This window comes from Salmo salar, chromosome 20, assembly GCF_965601325.2.
Source record: "Salmo salar chromosome 20, fSalSal1, whole genome shotgun sequence".
Classification (NCBI taxonomy): domain Eukaryota; kingdom Metazoa; phylum Chordata; class Actinopteri; order Salmoniformes; family Salmonidae; genus Salmo; species Salmo salar.
In genome coordinates this window covers 23,672,446-23,696,041 of record NC_138310.1, presented here as the reverse complement: position 1 = coordinate 23,696,041, position 23,596 = coordinate 23,672,446, and the positions used below count along the sequence as shown (strand labels likewise).

General features: G+C 40.7%; 3 protein-coding genes across 3 annotated transcripts; all 3 read right to left on the bottom strand.

Annotated features, from left to right (window-relative positions):
- Positions 1 to 3,161: 3,161 nt before the first annotated feature.
- ankrd39 (ankyrin repeat domain 39) lies at positions 3,162 to 6,947 on the bottom strand. Its single transcript, XM_014160179.3, has 4 exons — positions 6,253 to 6,947; positions 6,040 to 6,143; positions 5,726 to 5,929; positions 3,162 to 4,348 (listed from the first exon to the last, which is right to left on the bottom strand). The coding sequence occupies exons 1-4, from the start codon at positions 6,350 to 6,352 to the stop codon at positions 4,202 to 4,204; spliced, it is 555 nt and encodes a 184-aa protein (XP_014015654.1). The 5' UTR covers positions 6,353 to 6,947; the 3' UTR covers positions 3,162 to 4,201.
- Positions 6,948 to 8,559: 1,612 nt separating this feature from the next.
- On the bottom strand, positions 8,560 to 13,823 carry LOC106579866 (BTB/POZ domain-containing protein KCTD9). The gene is made up of 12 exons (XM_014160176.3): positions 13,660 to 13,823; positions 11,749 to 11,870; positions 11,603 to 11,646; positions 11,428 to 11,524; positions 11,237 to 11,295; positions 11,018 to 11,146; positions 10,787 to 10,854; positions 10,605 to 10,700; positions 10,350 to 10,499; positions 10,135 to 10,240; positions 9,898 to 10,031; positions 8,560 to 9,687 (listed from the first exon to the last, which is right to left on the bottom strand). Exons 1-12 carry the CDS (start codon positions 13,705 to 13,707, stop codon positions 9,571 to 9,573), a joined length of 1,170 nt encoding a protein of 389 aa, XP_014015651.1. The 5' UTR covers positions 13,708 to 13,823; the 3' UTR covers positions 8,560 to 9,570.
- A 5,714-nt stretch (positions 13,824 to 19,537) lies between these two features.
- On the bottom strand, positions 19,538 to 23,444 carry LOC106579867 (beta-centractin). Its single transcript, XM_014160178.3, has 11 exons — positions 23,228 to 23,444; positions 22,312 to 22,376; positions 22,122 to 22,197; positions 21,821 to 21,946; positions 21,523 to 21,647; positions 21,080 to 21,296; positions 20,849 to 20,941; positions 20,559 to 20,733; positions 20,377 to 20,438; positions 20,184 to 20,224; positions 19,538 to 20,096 (listed from the first exon to the last, which is right to left on the bottom strand). The coding sequence occupies exons 1-11, from the start codon at positions 23,273 to 23,275 to the stop codon at positions 19,994 to 19,996; spliced, it is 1,131 nt and encodes a 376-aa protein (XP_014015653.1). The 5' UTR covers positions 23,276 to 23,444; the 3' UTR covers positions 19,538 to 19,993.
- Between the last annotated feature and the right edge of the window lie 152 nt (positions 23,445 to 23,596).

The following is a 23,596-nucleotide window of genomic DNA, read 5'->3' as shown; positions in this document are numbered from 1 at the left end:
AACCCTTTTATTTGTCTGCACACACAGTACCAGTAAAACAGTTTGGACACACCTACTCATTCAAGGGTTTTTCTTTATTTTTTACTATTTTCTACATTGTAGAATAATAGTGAAGACATCACAACTATGAAATAACACATATGGGATCATGTAGTAACCAGAAAAGTGTAAAACAAATCAAAATATATTTTATATTTGAGATTCTTCAAAGTAGCCAACCTTTGCCTTGCTGACAGCTTTGCACACTCTTGGCATTCTCTCAACCAGCTTCATGAGGTAGTCACCAGAAATTAATTTCAATTAACAGATGTGCCTTGTAAAAAGCTATTTGCGGAATTTCTTTCCTTCTTAATGCGTTTGAACCAATCAGATGTGTTGTGACTTTAGCGGTGGAATACAGAAGATAGCCCTATTTGGTAAAAGACCAAGTCCTTATTATGTCAAGAAGAGGTCAAATAAGCAAAGGGAAACGAAAGTCCATCATTACTTTAAAGACATGAAGGTCAGTTAATCCGGAAAACTTCAAGACCTTTGAAAGTTTATTCAAGTGCAGTCGCAAAAACCATAAAGCGCTATGATGAAACTGGCTCTCATGAGGACCACCAAAGGAAAGGAAGAAACAGAGTTCTCTGCTGCAGAGGATAAGTTCATTAGAGTTAACTGCACCTCAGATTGCAGCCCAAACAAATGCATCACAGAGTTCAAATAACAAAAACGTCAACACAACTGTTCAGAGGAGACTGCGTTTATCAGTCCTTCATGGTCTAATTGCTGCAAAGAAGCCACTACTAAAGGACAACAGTAAGAAGAAGAGACTTGCTTGGGCCAAGAAACACGAGCAATAGACATTAGACCGGTGGAAATCTGTCCTTTGGTCTGATCAGTCCAAATTTGATATTTTTGGTTCCAACCACCGTGTCTTTGTGAGACAGAGTAGGTGAACGAAGGATCTCCATGTGTGGTTCCCATCGTGAAGCATGGAGGAGGTGTGAAGGTGCTTTGCTGGTGACACTGTCTGTCATTTATTTAGAATTCAATGCACACTTAACCAGCATGGCTACCACAACATTCTGCAGTGATACGCCATCCCATTTGGTTTATGCTTAGTGGGACTATAATTTATTTTTCAACAGGACAATGACCCAACACACCTCCAGGCTGTGTAAGGACTATTTGACCAAGGAGAATGATGGAGTGCTGCATCTGATGACCTGGCCTCCACAATCACCCGAACTCAACCAAATTGAGATGGTTTGTGATGAGTTGGACCACAGAGTGAAGGAAAAACAGACAAGTGCTCAGCATATGTGGGAACTCCTTCAAGACTGTTGGAAAAGCATTCCAGGTGAAACTGGCTGAGAGAATGCCAAGAGTGTGCAAAGCTGTCATCAAGGCAAAGGGTGGCTACTTTGAAGAATCTGAAATAAAAATATTTTGATTTGTTTAACACTTTTTTGGTTACCACATAATTCCATATGTGTTATTTCAGATTTGATATCTTCACTATTAATCTACAATGTAGAAAATAGTAAAAATAAAGAAAAACCCTTGAATAAGTAGGTGTATCCAAACTTTTGACTAATACTGTATATATGTATATATATATATATATATATATGTGTATATATATATATATATATATATATATATATACACACACACACACACACCACCGTTCAAAAGTTTGTCCTTGTTTTCCATGAAATCATGCATGAATTTAGTTGCAAAATCAATAGGAAATATAGTCAAGACACTGACAAGGTTATAAATAATGATTTTTAATTGAAATAATTGTGTCCTTCAAACTTTGCTTGCAGACCTTTGGCAAACAGCCTTGCAGACCTTTGGCATTCTAGTTGTCAATTTGTTGAGTTAATCTGAAGAGATTTCACCTCATGCTTCCTGAAGCACATCACACAAGTTGGATTGGCTTGACGGGCACTTCTTACGTACCATACGGGCAAGTTGCTCCCACAACAGCTCAATAGGGTTGAGATCCGGTGACTGTGCTGGCCACTCCATTATAGACAGTATACCAGCTGACTGCTTCTTCCCTAAATAGTTCTTGCATAGTTTGGAGCTGTGCTTTGGGTCATTGTCCTGTTGTAGGAGGAAATTGGCTCCAATTAAGCACTGTCCACAGGGTATGGCATGTCGTTGCAAAATGGAGTGATAGCCTTCCTTCTCCAAGATCCACCAAAGCACCCGCAGACCATCACATTGCCTCCACCATGCTTGACAGATGGCGTCAAGCACTCCTCCAGCATATTTGCATTTTTTCTGTGTCTCATGAATGTTCTTTGTGATCCGAACACCTCAAACTTAAGATTTGTCTGTCCATAACACTTTTTTTCCAATCTTCCTCTGTCCAGTGTCTGTGTTATTTTGCCCATCTTAATATCTTATTTTTATTGGCCAGTCTGAGATATGGCTTTTTCTTTGCAACTCTGCCTAAAAGACCAGCATCCAGGAGTCGCCTCTTCATTATTGACGTTGAGATTGGTGTTTTGCGGGTACTAATTAATGAAGCTGCCAGTTGAGGACGTGTGCGGCATCTGCTTCTCAAACTAGACACTCTAATGTACTTGTCCTCTTGCTCAGTTGTGCACCGGGGCCTCCCACTCCTCTTTCTATTCTGGTTAGAGCCAGTGTGCGCTGTTCTGTGAAGGGAGTAGTACACAGCGTTGTACAAGATCTTCAGTTTCTTGCAAATGTCTCACATGGAATAGCCTTCATTTCTCAGAACAACAATAGACTGACGAGTTTCAGAAGGAAGTACTTTGTTTCTGGCCATTTTGCGCCTATAATCAAACACACAAATGCTGATGCTCCAGATACTCAACTAGTCTAAAGGAGGACAGTTTAAGTGCTTCTTTAATCACAACAGTTTTCAGCTGTGCTAACATAATTGCAAAAGGCTTTTGTAATGATCAATTAGCCTTTTACAATAAATTTGGATTAGCTAACACAACGTGCCATTGGAACACAGGAGTGATGGTTGCTGATAATGAGCCTCCGTACGCCAATGTAGATATTCCATTAAAAATCAGCCTTTTCCAGCTACAATAGTCATCTACAACATTAACATTGTCTACACAGTATTTCTGATCAATTTGATGTTATTTTAATGGACAACAATATGTGCTTTTCTTTAAAAAAACTAAAAAAACAAGGACATTTCTAAGTGACCCCAAACTTTTGAACGGTAGTGTATATACGTTTTATTGTCAGATACTACACATTTCACTGCACCTATCCAGTTTAAAGATGTTAATAATATAAAGAGTGTTTTATTCAGTTTAATGAATGCTAACAAGAGAGAGACAGCAAAAAGTTTAACTCCAAACCATATATTTAGCTAATTATTGAAAGGCAAGGATGTTGGACAAGTAGCTACTGCCAAGTCCAGACATATAAGATGGTATTTTTCCCTCTCATGTCCATAACCAAACATATAAACAATACATCTATTCATTTACACATTATACAAGTCTTAGACATCATAACTGATCAGACAAAATGAGAGATTTTTCATAACATAAATAATGTATGTGGTCAAACTAAAGCCAACTCATTTGCTTGATTAATCCTATTTTTGTTGAGGCTGGTGCCATTTCCTTTGTCCAAGGAAAATCCATAGGCTGCAGAATGTCTTCCTCCCCACAACACACTCATACACATTTCAGTCTCACACCATATGGAAAGCCTCTTCAGTTTCACAACGTTCTATGAAAAAAACAGTACAACAAGAAGCAAACTACTGCCAGATTCATTTTTTACCCCGTCATCAGTTTTTCAGTACATCTTTTTCACAGACGTGCACTTGCTTTATGGCTCAAAGCAGCTAGTACAGACAAACAGGCGCGTGCTCAGCTTTTATGCAGTTATCCAAGGGCCATCCAGACCTAACAAATTCAGGGCCAGGATGTCAGGATCAGCATGCCATGGCATTTTGTGAGTGTGAATATGCAGAAACAGCTAGTTGACAAAGTAAACCAATTGCTGGTAGACTTGCTCCCCCTGCTGGTTGAGAAAGAATTACACCAGATAACATCAATCCCTTTCCAGACAGTTTAGGTGGGGACCTTAGGAAAACAAACACAAAACAGCTGAACTCAAGTGACTGCCTCACTGATAAGCTTCTAGTTAACCAGATAGGTAATGTGTTGTGTTGACTCTGGTTAAGCTGGGTGTCCCTGTGTTATTGTGGGGGTTCCAGGAGCTCCTTCAGATGTCCATCTGGTGCTAGCTGGTAAGGTACCTGGGACTTCTTGTTTGTGTGGCTCCGGAGGGAGGGACAGCACTGGAGAAGGAGTCTGCAGACATCTTCATGGCTCTGCTCTGCAGCCTGCTCCCTTCGTCAACACACACCATCGTAAGTGATACAACTACAGCAGGGATGGGCAACTTTGATGGGGGTGGGGCCCACAAAAGATCTGAACTCATGTTGGGCCGCCGTGGCTCACGGGTCTGTGTTCCCACATCCATAACCCCACATGCAGTCAGAGCCAGCCCTAAGTTACATTTAGTTGGCGCGGAGAGAAAATAATTGTAGTTTTACAGCTAATTTCGTGCAATTCTACATATTTTGACATATTTGCTGTTTTTAATATATCTGAGTGACAGTGACAAATAAAATCAATGGAGGCCCCCCGGCCGGTAATAGTTGGCTAGACTAACTTACCAATCTAAAACATAGGCTAATTGAGTGACTGTCAAGACTAATCTCTCATGGACAGATTCACGACTTTCGCAGGAATTTGACTTCTGGGTAACCGAGATTAGTCAGTGACTGACATAACAAGAGAAAAACTGCTGATGCACAACCAAATTTGGTCGTCACATCTTATTGGATTTCCAACATTGCGGAACAAATTGTATTTTGTCAACTTAAGTTTATAATTTTTACTTAGAAAATAAAGACGAAATGGCATGGACAAAATGATTGGCACCGCAGAGCTAGTACTTGGTTGCACATCTTTTGGTCAAGATAACTGACAACAAATGCTTCTTGTAGCCATCAAAGAGCTTGCTGCACCGTTCTACTGGCTATTTGGCCTACTCTTCAGCAGCAAAGTGCTCTAATTCTTAAACTGCTATTTTAAGATCTCGCCATAGGTTTTGGATGTGATTCAGATGTGGACTCGTCACTGGCCACTCCAGAACAGTCCAGCAGTTGGTGGAGGGACCACTCAAACATGGCAGGTAGCCTAGTGGTTAGAGCGTTGGGCCAGTAACCGAAAGGTTTCTAGATTAAATCCCCGAGCTAACAAGGTACAAATCTGTTGTTCTGCCCCTGAACAAGACAGTTAACCCACTGTTCCTAGGCCATCATTGTAAATAAGAATTTGTTCTTAACTGACTTGCCTAGTTAGTTTTTTAAATTTATCTCAGGGGTGCCAATAATTTTGCCCATGCCCAAACTTAAGTTTTAATACAAAAATAAAATTGTTTCTTCAATGTTGAAAATATATTAACGTATGGTGACAAAACGTTTTTGTTTTTCCATTTCAACTTATTTGAGAATAGGAAATTATTTAAGTAAAAGTGCAAGGGTACCTATATTTGGCTGCAACTGTGTATTTATTTATTTTTAAATCGAAGGAAAATTGATCCGTGGGCCACCAGTTGCTCATCCCTGAATTACAGTATTGCCTCACAACATAATGCTGCCGTTATAGCTTTTGTATAATTTTCCTTTTATTGCTATTGACTAGTACTGCACCTTATGTAAAGGGGAGGATCCATCACCATCACATAGCTGGGGATCTGCCCCATGGTGAAGCAACAGCTGGACCACGTCCAGCTGTCCACAGTAGGCAGATCGGTGAAGAGGAGTGGCCCCACCTGGCGTCTGAGCGTTGGCACATGCCCCGCTCTCCAGAAGGAACTTACATACAGACTTATGCCCACTGCGGCTGGCATAGTGCTGAAATAAAACAACCATTCCACATAGTTAGGAGGATCAGTTCAACTCAGCCAAAATGTGTTACCAAATATAGGTGAAATTATAATTTTTGCCTTTGGAGACATCCTCACCAGAGCAGTGTAATTGGCTGAGTCTCTTAGGTTAGGGTCTGTGCCCTTCTTGAGAAGTGATTTGACCCTCTCCAAGTCTCCATCCATTGCAGCAGACCAAATACCTGTAATATCACTCAGACTTCACTCATTACAGCTCCATATCTGTTTTGTGATCCATTTAAAACAGGAAAACTGTTGATGAGTATGAAAGTACCAAATATAGCTAGCTACCTCTTTCAAAGTCCATTTCATCCAATGTTTGGTGCGCACTGGGGGACGCAAGTTGGTGGGAACAACACCTAACGTTACATTGATGGCCTCCAGACGACATTGCAGTCTTCAGTGCAGTTGTTTATGTTCTTGTAAAAAAAATATATATAACGCATTTGAAAAACAAATGTGGTATTTCTTATATCTCGATGTCTGCCGAAGTTTGTAATGCTAGCACGAAAATAGAGGAAACGTTGCACTCAGTAGTTGGCTTCCAAGTCCCACTACTGTACCTTGCTAACGTTAGCTAGCTAATGTTGTTAGCTACAGCTAGCTAGCTCTCATAAGTAGCTAACACAGATGCTAGCGAAAACCGGACGATTGTCTGCAAACGTGTCCCTCAAAGTAACTGAGCTTGAGTTGAGCTATTTATCTGGACATTCTGGGCTCAAAGCTAATAATCTTGAACAACCACCACAGAATGTACACAAAGACTTGTATAACTAACCCGTGATGAACATGTGTACACAGGAACTCGACATTAAAGCCATGCTGTCAATATTTTCAAAATAAAGGTTTGCTACAAGAGTCAACAACGTAACTCATACAGGCAATCATTTGTTGGCTTTTTTTTTTTTAACTAGGCAAGTCAGTTAAGAACAAATTCTTATTTTCAATGATGGCCTATTCGTCATTGTATTTTGACATCGTGTTAAATTGTTTTAAAGCCATACCATGTAATATGCGATGTAGCAAAAATGTCCCCCAACAAAGACACCACAAAAGACAATGATGGCACGGCAATGTTTAATAGAGTTAGCTAGCATACATTTGCTATATATTATTGAGTCCACTTTGTCTGTCAGCGAGGCTTGCCTAGAAAAAAGTAAATGAAAAACATTACTTACAATTTGGATACAAATTGTTTAAAACATTGAGAGAAAAAAACATGCATTAAAAAAAAGTTGCAATATTTAACTACCAACACAATTTCCCTTTATATTCAACTTCTGGGTAACTTCTTGGAGGGAAATGAATATTCAAAATTGTAAATGTCACTCACAAGTAATGCCCTCAACCGGTAAATTTCGGCATGAGGTGAGACATCAGCACAGCCAAACAAACTGCAAGATGTGTCCATCTTCGGAAGGTCTTCAGCCATCTGTAGAATTGTCATTTTAACTAGATTTTTTAAACTAGATTACTTAATGCAAATATAGGAACATCCCTTCCATCATTGGATACTTTACCATCACAACCTTTAGTAAAAGACCTAGCTACTTCTGCTTCCATATTATGAATAGGTAAAGTACTTACATTGTCCAGGGTGTCAGACAGGCTGTCAGTCACTCTTTTCCCCCCTGGGTTCATGCCATAGGACCAATGTTGACAGCAACCCTGTGACACTAGAGCCACTATCAAAAGCAGCAGCAACAAGACCTTTTTCTCTTCCATTCTGCAAAGTCAGCCTTATTACTTTTGGTAAGCAACTCAGGTGTCTTAAGGTTTTATAGGCAGCTTAGTTCCCATGTGCCACACCCACCAGTTCCATCACTGCTGCAGGAGGACACAAAGTGGATTACAGAAAAAGGCTCCACTCAAAAATATATTACAGAGCAGCTTTAAGCACCTCCACTTCAGAGACCAGGCACCCCAAATAGCCTTTTAAAAGCTTAACACTTTGGGAATGATTGTGCACTTTTACAGCAGCAACGATAAAATGAATTAGGCACATGGTCTTGGTGTTCTTCTAGGAAGTTAGTGAAAAGATAACAGTATTTCATTTGTAATTACAGTGGCTTTTGTTTATTGATAACAGTAATTTATTGAAATACATTTTTGTGCTTGAGTGCAATAATTATAGACAGGGGAGGAAGAAAAACACCCCCAGTCTTTAACTAACTTTCATTCCATATTTCTTCAATATGTTATATCAAAATAAATAACCATTGTTCTTTTCTACAAGGTCCTGATATTGACGATCTCCACACTCAAGATGCAATATTCTTTATGATTGCCTTCATTATCACGACAAAAGAGTGCCTACTGTGGAATAGAGTATTGAATCTCAAAAAGGTCTCAGCTACACCTAGAAAAAAAATTCTGCAGTCTTAGACTGGTAAAATACAGTCTTTAAACATGCAAACATTTTCTTAAACAAACTGACAGATTGTTAAAATCACAGTCCAGCAGTGATAATGTTTTGCTATCCTTATAAAACGCACAAGTTTTGTAAGCACTAGATTTATAAAAAATAAAATAAAATAAAAAAACACCACAAGCAACACATTCAACTTTTTGGTGTCCTGCGAGTAAGTAAAACAGAAGTTAGTGAACAAAATGTTTAATTTAAGACAGATTTGTGCAAAGTATAACTTCAAAACATGATTGAATTATATGCAATTCATTGTGATGGGAGTGTTGTTATACAACTATCTTCCTCGTACAACTAGGTGATCCACAAGCTTGAACATGACAGTAACATGATTAAAAAACATCTTATTCACTTTGATTATCATATTTGGATATGATGAATAATGGTTTTCATACAACAAGCGGCAAAAACCACCATGAAATGCATGCAACTAGATATAAATCAGAAAGCGGTAAAATATAAGGAGGTAGATTCACAGAGAACACCATACAAAACAACAGGCAGCTTCTGATTTCAGTGATAATCAAGGAAGAGTACATTGCATTCTTGAAATTCTGTTTCAACAGCCACAGTATTATAAGAAAAATGAAATCCACAGCATAATTAGGTGGTGCAATAACAGCAAACTCTTTTGCCATTTTGATCATGCTACAGTATGGCTTTGGCTTAGAAAAAAAACCATTATCCTAATTATAAAGCATATCTGGCATAAAACTAAGTACATTGATAAGAATGTACAGTCACACCATGCCCTTATACTGTTACTTTAAACCTTCATGCACTTATAGTTTAATAATCTTTGACATTCAGAGATGTTGCATTAAATAATCAAGAAAGTGTGTATACATCTAGAATAAAAAAAAATTGTAATAAGGTAGGATTTAATCCAGACATAATAGTAAACATACATAAAAACATTAAATGTTTTGGGGAAAAATAAGGAAAGTCAGTTAAAAGCGTCCAATACATAACAGAACCAAATATCCCTGAATGTGCTCTAGTGCAAATTATTTAAAGCTAGTATATGAGCTGGAATGCCAGGGATGTGCATAAAACTACCTGTATTGCACAAGGATCCAAGAAGCTTGATAGTAGGGGTGGGTGGGATTGGCTGGCAAAAGAAACCATTTGCCAGGCATCCATGAGATTAACCAGCCTGAACCCAGGTGGAATGTGCAGGAGATTTACCTAACACTCTGAGACATGTGCAATGCAGTCAGCATCTCTTCAAAAATGGCCCCCTTCACATTGGACCCTCTCAAGTTGGCCTCTTGTAGGTCACAGCCAGACAGATCACAGTTCTGTGAGGAGTAAAACGAAACTCAACAGTCAGTATTCTTGGTACTAATCTTAGATGTCACGGTAATAAAACAGTTATCTTAGGATGGACAACTTCATGGTATCTGACAAACCTTCAACAACAAACTTAAAATCATTACAAGAGCTGTCTAATTCCATTTGACTTCATTTTTTTGTCTCAAGATTAATCCTCTTAAATGCCATCAGCTTACCTCAAGATCGGTTCCTGCCAAAGTGGCACCCCGCAGGTTACAGTTCTTCAGCTTAGCATTTTTGAGAGTGGCCACACGCAGGTTAATTCCTGTCATCTGACTTCCCTCCATGTCAACCCCTTTCAGATTGGCACCTAATAAGACAGAAATCAGATGTTCAACACCAGAGGTTATACAAGTGTTATCAGTTCCATATTTCTCATTCCTCTTATCATACAAATCAATTAGAAAGCTTACCCTCTAAGTTGGCTTTGAGTCCAGATGGGTCCTCAAAATTGCATCCTTTGAGAGACGCCCCCTCAGCATTTGAACAGAGCATCTTCACACCCTGCAAGTTAGCACCCTAAAACAGAAAGACAAAATCAGTCCATACAGAATACTGCACATTTCTGAAATGTTGACATGCTGTAACAGGTAGGTTTCATAGGCTAATGAAGGAGCTATGGGCTCACATCAAGGTTGGCCCCAGAGAGGTCAGCGCGCTCCAGGTTTGAAGAGCATAGGTTGGCATGTGTCAGGTTGCAGCGACTCAGGTTGGCCATTTTGAAGTTGATGTAGCGCAAGTCGAGGCGAGAGAGATCAGCACCACTGAAATTAAGTCCCTTGTGGATAAATGTATTATTTGTCAGGTTCACATGTCATGTTAGTTAGACTGCATCTAATGTTCAACAGTGCGTTGTCCTTGTTGCAAATGTGTTGCGTTTTACCTGACAGCGGAGCTCTGATTTGGTGGGTGTAGCCAGCAGAAACCGAACAAACTCCTTGCGAGAGATGGGAGAGTGGTCCTCAGGTGTCTCATTATTCTGGAGAAAAGCATGGGGTGACATGGATCAATATGCTGTGTTGAAATGTAATAAATCATTTGAAATATGTAGCTTGAGTTTTTCACCTTTATTGCTACTTCCAACTGCTCAGCAAGCTGCTCAATTCCAAAGAAACGGGCCTCCTCCAAAATCCCTGAAATTCACATTTAATTTACCGATTTGAGCTAATATGTTGTCAAGATTTCAGAAATCTAAAACCTGTATTCAACATGCACAACTGAAGTGTTCTCATTCATCTGTGAGCAGTATCATAGAATAAAGGTAATGAAAGTCCTGGCTATCAATGCCATACTTACCAAGTAAATTGATTCCTTCATTGATAATGAGCTGGCCATGTCGCAGGTAATTAAGAATAGGCTCGAAGTATTCTGGGCTGCGATCAATCAGGTAAGCCCCACATTCATCCTGCTTGTTACCCCATACAGCTGCAGAGCAAGATAGAGGGACATCATTATGGGTAAATCACAAAAGGTGGCAGGGTTAGTGGTAGATGTGACAGACTTAATTATTCGTACCCTTCTCCCGAAACATGTGAGCAAGCATGCTCTCTGGCTCCTTGCTGACCAAGGTGCTCCTGTAAAAAAAGATCAGTTTGTGAGGAAAGAAGTGACCAAAGGATAAAGTGGATGGCAATAATACTGAGAGAGATGTTAATTTGTGACTTCTGATGTTCATAGACCATGGAAATAACTCATTCATTGCTTACCGTGTGGTGGTGAAGAGACGCCCTCCAATATTAAGCGTCAGCCAATCGGTGTGTGCCCCAGGCCGATCGTCTCTAGCCCTGACATCATTCTGTGGGTCTAAGATAATAACAGTATTCAGAGGGATATCTCAAACCAAATGGTTTGCAAGGAAAGAATTAGAGCACACAAACTCACCAAAAAAGGGGTCTCCCTCTGAGACATACAAAACATCATCATCCCTATAATAATAAGAAATAGTAGAGAAATTAATACGCAATATTGGCAGGAGTAAGGACCTTCCAAGTGCATGAAACTAAAGTGTTGAAGGAAGTTAACAATACCTGATGAGCGCTATGTCATCTATAAGACCACCTTTTCCATTGTATAAATTACAGGCTTTGATTCCCAACTTATTGGTTGCTACAGATAACAGGTCAGTCAAGGTCCCATACACAGCTACAACCTAATAAAAGGAAAATAGAGTTATTGTCACAAAACAGACTGATTTGGTCAAACCCATTATTTCTTGCTAACTTAAAGATAGACTCAGCAATATGACATGATGACACACAGCTAGAGCACTGCTTATAGACAGATAACAACAACAAAGTTCAAATCCACCAAGACTGCCAGGAGTTAGCGACTTAACTTTAGTCAACTCTGAGTTCAACTTGGGATAACTGGTCATACGAAAGTGGCTCACCTTTTTGGTCAGGTAAATTTCTATCGTAACGAATCCTTCAGAACTAACCTGCTCTGTGGCAGCCTAACTCCACTTACTCTGAATGAAATTGAATGAAATTACTGAGCCGCGAGTTAAGGACCAATGAAATCAGATTCCCTCCATCTTGCAAAGAGTCATCATCCCCTTCATTTGAGGTAGACAATGGATGAAATATTTTATTAATAAACATGTGTTAAAAATAGTCATGTTAAAATATATCACATTACACATTTTGTAAACTTCACACTAACACTTTATGTATGACTCAATAAAAAATAAATAGGTTTGGGGAAAAAGATGCTTGTGCAAAGCACACCAAAGACGGCATTAACTATAATAATAAGTAATAAAATAAAAGCCGGAACTTCTAAAAGTCAGAGCCTGCTGAATTTGCAAGACAACTTCCTTTCATTTTGATTTTGGAACAAATTAAAATGTGGCACTGTCTAAATGAAGAGTTTGGCATTCGAGAGAAAATTCTAGGTGGCATTCTGCCTTCTCCCTACCTTCTCCCTACAGTTTTCAGCCATTAGCTTCGCCCACGACTGGCTTATGTGAACTACAATCCCGATGCTGTGTTTTAGGGTTTAGAAAGGTCAATAATCATCGCTTGCGAAACGGCTTTCGAAACATATCTTTCATCAGCGGGAAAGAATCCTTCAGATAAAAAAATATACACTTACTGTGGCAGTTTTGCACAGTAACTACACTTCCCGAGTTACGCTTAGACATAGGTGTTTAGTGCATGTTATATAGCTAATTATGAACTAGGTGGTTCAAGCCCTGAACGCTGATTGGCTGACAGCCGTTGTACATCAGACCGTATTCCACGGGTATGTCAAAACATTTCTTTATACTGCTCTAATTACGTTGGTAACCAGTTTATAATAGCAATGGCACATCTGGGGTTTGTGGTATATGGCCAACATATCATGGCTAAGGGCTGTATCCAGGCACTCCCCGTTGCGCATGAGAACAGCGTAACCGTGCTATATTGCCATATACCCCCCCACCCACACACACACCACCCCTTATTGCTTAATTAGCACAGGTGGTAACCTCTTGTCTTCTGTCTGTTTTCCGCAAACAAGCGCTGCAACATGAGATATTCAGTGTGGGAACACTAACCCTATCAAGGTATTAATTAAACCTTTTATTTTTATTTCTTGCTGATATGTAAAATAAGGTCCTTTTATGTTTCATACTTTCACTTTTGATACTTAAGTATGTTTAAAACAAAGTACTTTGACTTTTATTCAAGTAGTATTTTACTGGGTGACTAACTTGAGTCGTTTTCTATTAAGGTATCTTTACTTTTACTCAAGTATGACAATTGGGTACTTTTTCCACCACTGACGTTAGCTAGCTACACAAATTATGGGCCGCATAACTTCGATGCAACTAAACCCAGTTTGTTTGGACATTTGGCTGTTAGTGGCTTAGTTGCGTCGAAGATGAGGCTGTATTAAATTAGCTAGCTAGCTAGTCTAGCTAACGTTAGCTCAACAGCTAAGCTAACTGTACGCACCTTGCCATTTTTGGACGTCCCGTTCACAAAAACAGTAACTCTTCTCATTCTTAGTAATAATCTTTAATACTAATCCTTAGAACAATGAGCCCCAGAAGGATGCTCCAGAGGTAGCTAGCTAGCAGACTTGACAGTGGGATGAAACAGCAAGAAGACAACCTTGAACATTGGTTAACTCCAACCAACCAACCAACCAATGGAATGGGCATATTACTTAGGCGTTAAGCCTCACACCAATCAAATTCTGAAACAGAAAGTAGGTGAGCCAATCAGGGGCCATCTTTGGGTGCAATCGTTTTACAAGCCGGTGCGTGCCGTCAGTAATACTTTAAAGGTCCAATGCAGCCGGTTTTATCTCAATATCAAATCATTCCTGGGTAACAATTACGTTCCTTAATGTGATAGACCAATTATTATTTTGAATTGAAAACTAATTTACTGCCTGGTGATGCCACCAGACAGGCCAAAACTCTATCCCACCAGAAATGTCAGGCAGTCTTTTCAAAAAGCTCTTACACTAAAAGGGTATTATCATAATTTCATTTCGTTAATAAATGAAGTATATCTGGTGTTGTCCACATGCTCTGCAGTCCACACACCCATGGTAATTACTAAGTAGAATCCTTGGGATGTCCCTACCATAACCGTACCTAAATATTTAAAAATCAAAGTTTATTGGTTGCTTACACAGATGTGCAGATGTTATCGCAGGTGCAGCGAAATGCTTGTTTTCTAGCTCCAACAGTCTAGCAATACACAATCCAAAAATAAATTGAGAAATATCAGAACGAGCAGTGTTTGTGTGTGTGTGTGTACTCAGCAAAAAAATAAACGTCCTCTCACTGTCAACTGCGTCTATTTTCAGCAAACTTAACGTGTACATATTTGTATGAACATAACAAGATTCAACAACTGAGACACAAACTGAACAAGTTCCACATACATGTGACTAACAGAAATGGAATAATGTGTCCCTGAACAAAGGGGGGGTCAAAATCAAATCAAATCAAATTTATTTATATAGCCCTTCTTACATCAGCTGATATCACAAAGTGCTGTACAGAAACCCAGCCTAAAACCCCAAACAGCAAGCAATGCAGGTGTAGAAGCACGGTGGCTAGGAAAAACTCCCTAGAAAGGCCAAAACCTAGGAAGAAACCTAGAGAGGAACCAGGCAATTGGGGGTGGCCAGTCCTCTTCTGGCTGTGCCGGGTGGAGATTATAACAGCACATGGCCTAGATGTTCAAATGTTCATAAATGACCAGCATTGTCAAATAATAATAATCATAGTAGTTGTCGAGGGTGCAACAAGTCAGTAACACAAGAGTAAGTGTCAGTTGGCTTTTTCATAGCCGATCTTTGAGAATATCTCTACCGCTCCTGCTGTCTCTAGAGAGTTGAAAACAGCAGGTCTGGGACAGGTAGCACGTCCGGTGAATAGGTCAGGGTTCCAGCAGGTCTGGGACAACAGGTCTGGGACAGGTAGCACATCCGGTGAACAGGTCAGGGTTCCATAGCTGCAGGCAGAACAGTTGGAACTGGAGCAGCAGCACGGCCAGGTGAACTGGGGACAGCAAGGAGTCATCAAGCCAGGTAGTCCTGAGGCATGGTCCTAGGGCTCAGGTCCTCCGAGAGAAAGAAAGAAACAAAAAGAGAGAATTAGAGAGGGCATATTTAAATTCACACAGGACACTGGAAAAGACAAGAGAAATACTCCAGATGTGACAGACTGACCCTAGCCCCCCTACACATAAACTACTGCAGCATAAATACTAGGGCTGAGACAGGAGGGGTCAGGAGACACTATTGCCCCATCCGATGAAACCCCCAGACAGGGCCAAACAGGTAGGATATAACCCCACCCACTTTGCCAAAGCACAGCCTCCACACCACTGGAGGGATATCTCCAACCACCAACATACCATCCCGGGACAAGGCCGAGTATAGCCCACAAAGATCTCCGCCACGGCACAGCCCAAGGGGGGGCGCCAACCCAGACAGGAAGACCACGTCAGTGACTCAACCCACTCAAGTGACGCACCCCTCCCAGGGACGGCATGGAAGAACACCAGTAAGCCAGTGACTCAGCCCCCGTAATAGGGGTAGAGGCAGAGAATCCCAGTGGGAAGAGGTGAAACCGGCCTGGCAGAGACAGCAAGGGCAGTTCGTTGCTCCAGCCTTTCCGTTCACCTTCACACCCCTGGGCCAGACTACACTTAATCATAGGACCTACTGAAGAGATATGTCTTCAGTAAAGACTTAAAGGTTGAGACTGAGTCTGCGTCTCTCACATGGGTAGGCAGACTATTCCATAAAAATGGAGCTCTATAGGAGAAAGCCCTGCCTCCAGCTGTTTGCTTCGAAATTCTAGGAACAATTAGGAGGCCCGCGTCTTGTGACCGTAGCGTACGTGTAGGTATGTACGGCAGGACCAAATCGGAAAGATAGATAGGAGCAAGCCCATGTAATGCTTTGTAGGTTAGCAGTAAAACCTTGAAATCAGCCCTTGCCTTAACAGGAAGCCAGTGTAGGGAGGCTAGCACTGGAGTAATATGATCAAATTTTTTGGTTCTAGTCAGGATTCTAGCAGCCGTATTTGGCACAAACTGAAGTTTATTTAGTGCTTTATCCGGGTAGCCGGAAAGTAGAGCATTGCAGTAGTCCAACCTAGAAGTAACAAAGGCATGGATTCATTTTTCTGCGTCATTTTTGGACAGAAAGTTTCAGATTTTTGCAATGTTACGTAGATGGAAAAAAGCTGTCCTTGAAACAGTCTTGATATGTTCTTCAAAAGAGAGATCAGGGTCCAGAGTAACGCCGAGGTCCTTCAGTTTTATTTGAGACGACTGTACAACCATCCAGATTAATTGTCAGATTCAACAGAAGATCTCTTTGTTTCTTGGGACCTAGAACAAGCATCTCTGTTTTGTCCGAGTTTAAGAGAAGAAAGTTTGCAGCCATCCACTTCCTTATGTCTGAGACACAGGCTTATAGCGAGGGCAATTTTGGGGCTTCACCATGTTTCATTGAAATGTACAGCTGTGTGTCATCCGCATAGCAGTGAAATTTAACATTATGTTTTCGAATGACATCCCCAAGAGGTAAAATATATAGTGTAAACAATACTGGTCCTAAAACGGAACCTTGAGGAACACCGAAATTTACAGTTGATTTGTCAGAGGACAAACCATTCACAGAGACAAACTGATATCTTTCCGACAGATAAGACCTAAACCAGGCCAGAACATGTCCATGTAGACCAATTTGGGTTTCCAATCTCTCCAAAAGAATGTGGTGATCGATGGTATCAAAAGCAGTACTAAGATCTAGGAGCACGAGGACAGACGCAGAACCTCGGTCTGACATCATTAAAAGGTCATTTACCACCTTCACAAGTGCAGTCTCAGTGCTATGATGGGGTCTAAAACCAGACTGAAGCGTTTCGTGTACATTGTTTGCCTTCAGGAAGGCAGTGAGTTGCTGGTCAACAGCTTTTTCTAAAATTTGAGAGGAATGGAGGATTTGATATAGGCCGATAGTTTTTTATAATTTCTGGGTCAAGATTTGGCTTTCAAAATCAAAAGTAACAGCGCCAGATACTGACTTTTTTATTGCGCTGGCCATATCTGCAGTCTTCATGCCTTGTTGCAGCATGCCTAAGGCACGTTTACGCAGATGAGCAGGGACCCTAGGCATTTTTCAGAATCAGTAGAAAGGCCTCTTTTGTGTCCTAAGTTTTCATAACTGTGACCTTAGTTGCCTACCGTCTGTAAGCTGTTATTGTCTTAACGACCGTTCCACAGGTGCACGTTCATTAATTCAGAAGATAGCCCTATTTGGTAAAAGACCAAGTCCATATTATGGCAAGAACAGCTCAAATAAGCAAAGAGAAACAACAGTCCATCATTACCTTAAGACATTTAAGACAGTCAATAAGGAAAATGTCAAGAACTTTAAATAGTTTTTTTTTTTCAAGTGCAGTCGCAAAAACCATCAAGAGCTATGATTGAAACTGGCTCTCATGAGGACAGTCACAGGAATGGAAGACCCAGAGTCACCTCTGCTGAAGAGGATACGTTTATTAGAGTTGTCAGCCTCAGAAATTGCAGCCCAAATAAATGCTTCACAGAGTTCAAGTAACAGACACATCTCAACATCAACTGTTCAGAGGAGACTGTGTGAATCGGGCCTTCGTGGTCGAATTGCTGCAAAGAAACCACTACAAAGGACACCAATAAGAAGAGACTTGCTTGGAACAAGAAACACGAGCAATGGACATCAGACCAGTGGAAATTTGTCCTTTGGTCTGGAGTCCAAATTTGATATTTTTGGTTCCAACTGCCGTGTCTTTGTGAGACACAGAGTAGTTGAACGGATGATCTCCGCATATGTATTTCCCACCGTAAAGCATTGAGGCGGCAGGTAGCCTAGTGGTTAGAGCGTTGGGCATGTAACCAAAAGGTTGCTAGATTGAATCCCTGAGCTGACAAGGTAAAAATCTGTCATTCTGCCCCTGAACAAGGCAGTTAACCCACTGTTCCCCGGTAGGCCATCATTGTAATTAAGAACTTGTTCTTAGCTGACTTGCCTAGTTAAATCAATTTTAAAAATGTATGGTGTGTGGGTGCTTTGCTGGTGACACTGTCTGTAATTTATTTAGAATTCAAGGCCCACTTAACCAGCATGACTACCACAGCATTCTGCAGCGATACGCTATCCCGTCTGGTTTGCGCTTAGTGGGACTATCATTTGTTTTTCAACAGGATAATGACCGAACACACCTCCAGGCTGTGTAAGGGCTATTTAACTAAGGGGAGTGATGGCGTCCTGCATCAGATGACCTGGCCTCCACAAATCCCCCGACCTCAACCAAAATTAGATGGTTTGGGATGAGTCGGACCGCAGAGTCCGCAGCCAACAAGTGCTCAGCATATGTGGGAACTCCTTCAAGACTGTTGGAAAAGCATTCCAGGTGAAGCTGGTTGAGAGAATGCCAAGAGTGTGCAAAGCTGTCAAAGGCAAAGTGTGGCTATTTGAAGAATCTCAAACAAATCAAAATCAACCAAGACAACGCAGGAGTGGCTTTGGGACAAGTTTCTGAATATCCTTGAGTTGCCCAGACTTGAACCCGATCAAACATCTCTGGAGAGCTCCCCATTCAACCTGACAGAGCTTGAGAGGATCTGCAGTGAGAATTTTATTCAAAATCAGTGTTGCTAATGTATTCAGCACAACAAAAATAACCACATCCCAGCAGTGCACTAATTTATTATAATGAAAGGCATTCTTTCAGCAATACTGTTAATTTTAGTGTTAGTATTTGCTTAAAGGAGTTATTATACCAGCAGGATATGGTCACACGGTTCCTCTTGAAACAAAAAAAAATAAATACACATTTTGATATAAAATGAAGTCAGTAATTCCAATTCGGTTTAAATTGCAAATATCCAGCAGAAAACATGACAACCAACCCATTATCATGTCAGCATACCTTTTGGTGCAGTTTAAAGTTCAGATTAATTAGAGGAAGTAAACCATACCAGTTTGGATAATATTCTCCAATGTGACAGTGCTTTTAACTCATATGGTCCACTCAAGATTTAATATTAGTCTCCTTACAATGTTGAGTTAAATGATGAACTGATCAAATATTTAATAGAATTTAGATCCACTTGGGTTTGAAATAAAGGAAAGTTCTCAGAAATTGCAACATCTGTACATTTTTTTTTTTATCCATCAGTGTCTCATCTTTCAACAGTTGAATATGAAGCAACACTTAAATGGAGTCGAGGTGTAAGTTACAGTACACTGGGTCATATTTTAACATTTAAACTGTCTCCATTCAGACTGTGGGAAATAAGGAGACAACTTTATAACTAGTTCTTAAGGTATCTTTGCACACTGTTTAATGTGCCACAGTAACAACGCCCAAAAGGTAAAAACAAGTCTTAATTGAATCTATGAAAGTAAAGCATAACGTTCACCTTCATTGTCATTTAAGTGATGGATTTTATGGGGCATAACACAGCAGAATAAATACATAATTTGATTCAAGCAATGCCTTGAACGTGTTAAACAAAAATAAAAATCCACAATATCAAGAGATGCAACTTAAAGCCTTGTCATTGGGACAGGTTCTGGGTCTGTCTGGTAAATGCTGGTCAACACTTTGCCAGTCCTGGCCAGTTTCCCTGTCATATGGCGTGTAGGGGAGTCGGTAGAAGGCATGCCATAGGGAGTCATGGGCTCTCCCCATCAGGGAGTTGGTGATAATGTAAGTTGGTGGACTAGTTGGACTTTTTTGGGGGCAGAATAGGAGCACCGCCAGTCTCTTCAGAAGGTCTTCCGATGGATGGCACGTGCTCGGTCTTCCTCATACTCCTTCTTTGAAACCCACATCTTCTTGAAGGTGTCCAGTGACGCAAGGATGGAGCCCCTTAAAGCATACAACAGAGGATCATTACTGTCCATTACTCTGAAAACAGACTAATCTGAGTGTGGCTGATCACATGACATTACTTACCCTATCCACGTGGAGTAGAGTCGTTCTTGAGGTGCAGAGATCTAACAGAGTAAAACAGGAAAATAAACTGGCTGTGAAACAGCACAACTAGTTCAGAAATATGTTGCACCAACATTAAACATACTACATTGAAATTGCTGCTCAGTGCTCATACATTAGGTAAATACAGCGCCAAGGTTAAGGCAGCAAATACCTTTATTTTCACATCTTTAGGTGCCAACTTTTTTACTTCACTTAACAACCGGTCACCAAAACCTTTGGGACAGAAAAAGAATTAAACAGGGAGAGTAATACAATTAGCCAATACTGAAGGAGTGGAGTTTGTTTGCTACAGTCCTCAATATGTAATTGGTGGGACAGGACTCTAGTCCATACCTTTGAGGAGTGTGGAGCCCCCAGAGAGAACAATGTTGGAAAAGAGTGTACGTCGCAGGTCCATGTCGGACTTCTGGATGGCAAAAGCAAGAACTTCGTGGATTCCTTCACTCTCGTCCCCTATCAGGTCTGGACGAAAGAGGAGCTCTGGGGCTCTGAACCGAGCAGGGCCAATCTACAAAGGGGATAACAAGCTGTCAATTATTCAGTAAAATACAACAGTAAGTAGTAATATTTAACTTCCAGAACACAATCTTAAACATTTTGAGAATGTATCTAACATGACTCACATCCAATGTGCTGCCATCAGGAAGAGTGTACTGCACCTTCTCCGTCTCCAAGGTCTCATCTTTTTGTGGGTTCAGTGAAAAGTAGCATGCTCTCTGCAGAGGTAAACAATTAGGGTGACAGGTGTCAAGGACAAAGAATGAAACGAATAACAGGACTGATTAGTGTCTTGAAGATGTATACAACTATTTGTCTTGACCCCATCAAAAATACTAGAATTTCTTCATCCATACCTCTTTGATAGTGCGCACAACCTCAAACTCAGCTGAGGTGTGGAAGTCATAGCCTTCCTTGCGCAGTAGCAGGCGTAGGTAGCGTGAGACATCACGCCCAGCAATGTCGACCCGCATGATAGAGTGAGGGATGGCAAAGCCTTCATAGATGGGCACAGCATGGGTTACCCCATCACCAGCATCCAGCACCACTCCTGTTGTCCGGCCTGTGGCATATCTGCAATATCTCTACAGTTACTAATGCATTACATGTCATATTAACCTGGGGTTTCCTTAGTTGTCACTAGCTACCACAGCCATAGGAGGGAGGGGTTTTATGACCTATATGGCTGTGATAACTAGTGACAACCATTTTCCTCCTCAGGGAGTGAATTCTTTAAATGTACCGGTATGCCCAACATAAGGCTGGCAAACAAGATATCTAAAGGGAAAAACAAACTCACAAGCTTAATACTGCCTGCATGGAGATGAAGAGTGCTGGTACATTGAAGGTCTCAAAGAACACCTCTGCTGCACGCTCCCGGTTTTTACTTGGGTTCAAGGGGGCCTCTGTCAGCAGCACAGGATGCTAAAGGACATTAGGAGAAATGCAAAAGAAAGTCAATGCAGTGAAACAGTAAAAAAAAAAAAAAAATCAAATTCATATTCACTTCAAGAAGCCCTAAGAGAGAACACCAGCTCTCATGATCAAATTAAAAGTACCCAGAATAAGTGTGTGTCACAGAAACCAGAGAAAAATACCTCTTCAGAGAAGGTCTGTAGTTGCTCCTTAGAGTACACATATTGCCAGATGCGCTCCATGTCATTCCAGTCCTTCACAATACCGTGCTCCATTGGGTACCGTACAGACAGGAGCCCCCTGTGTTCCTACAACCACATGGAGAGAGAAAGTCTTTGGAATAGCAGCCAAAGTACTATATTTTGTTTAAAAATACAGATTTAGTGTTAAAAACAGCCTACATATAGGCATAGAGGCCCATAAATCCCTTTACATTATCAGTGACACAGGGCCACAGGCATCAGTCTTAGAAGAGCACTGTACCTCTGCTTTTGGGCCAATGAAGAGATCTCCTTCCAGAGCACCTGCCATCACCCGAACATGCTTTGGACGACCCACACTAGAAGGTAAACACATGGATCATTTTACATTTCATTCAAACAAAGCATTTCAGTCAAATACATTTAAGTATTTAATATTATAGTGTTGAGATGGCTGTAGTGTTTGATCTTACTAGTTTGGGAAGCAGTATTTGGGGATCTGGTCTCCTGCAAAACCAGCTTTAACAACACCTGAGCCCTGAAAGAGAAAGTAAGAAAATGTAGGTCCTTGCAATGTTGGCTACATATATTAACTCATTTATTATAGGGACTGAGGGCGTCTCTGTTCATCCTGTTTGTACAGTGATATCAGTCAGTAGTCATGAGACAGTGCTGAGGGGCAGCACACCGGCCTATTGTAAAGTACTGTATCAGACCCCAATATCAATAGTAAAAATGCTGTTCCTTAATTCTTGTACTCTAATGCCTTGTATTGATTACGATCAGCAACACAATGATGCATAAGTAAATTATTCTTAATTTTATTTCAATGATGCTGCTATCAAGTAGCCTGAAGAGAAAGGCTGTTAATAATCTAGCCTAACGTTAGAAGATGCGCTAGTTTCCTAACTCGTCCTTTCTTTCATAATTAACGTTAGCTAGACTTATTTATAGCTAGCTGGCAAACTAACCTAACTGTTGAAAAGTAAGATACATTGTTTTACTCTGGGAGCTCCCCATAGTTAGCATACTGCATAGGGATGGATTGGTTGGGGATGCAACCATCAAACGTTAGCTTGTTGTTAGCCTTGGTTATCACCCTTCCCATCTCACAATGCTAAAGCAGGTAGCTAACTAGCTACTGACTGAGTCGCAAAGCTAGTCAGTGGCTTTAGCAAAGATATTTGATCTCTGTGGCTTTAGCTAGCTAATCTTGTTAGCTAACCATCTAGCCAATAAGAGGGTTTGCAAAAGCATACCACTAGCTAATCAGCTAGCTAGCTAACTTTATCTATAAACAAGACAACGACCACCACCCATTAACTAACGTTAGCGACTTTTCGGTTACCTTAGTTACCGTTACATTTACCAATGGTGTTGGCTACTTACATTATCAATAACCACAGGCTGATTTGCTATTATATCGTAGGACTCCATGGTAATATAGGTCCTTTATGAATCCCTTTTTCCTAGCATTGTAGTTAGCTGATTTCGCCTTGTTATGTGGCGCAACGATGCAGATATAAATGTATAGCTATATAGGCTCAGCTATATAGCCCACTCTATGTGCAACGATTAGAGCGTGGTTTTTGTGATGTTGTCGACGTACAGCCACACAAGCCAATCGCAAGCCATTGGAAGTAAAACGGTGACGTATGAAGCTTAGCTAGCAACAATAGGGTGCACGCAGTGGTGTAAAAATACTTTAAAGTTCTACTTAAGTAGTTTTTTGGGGGATCTGTACTTTACTATTTATAT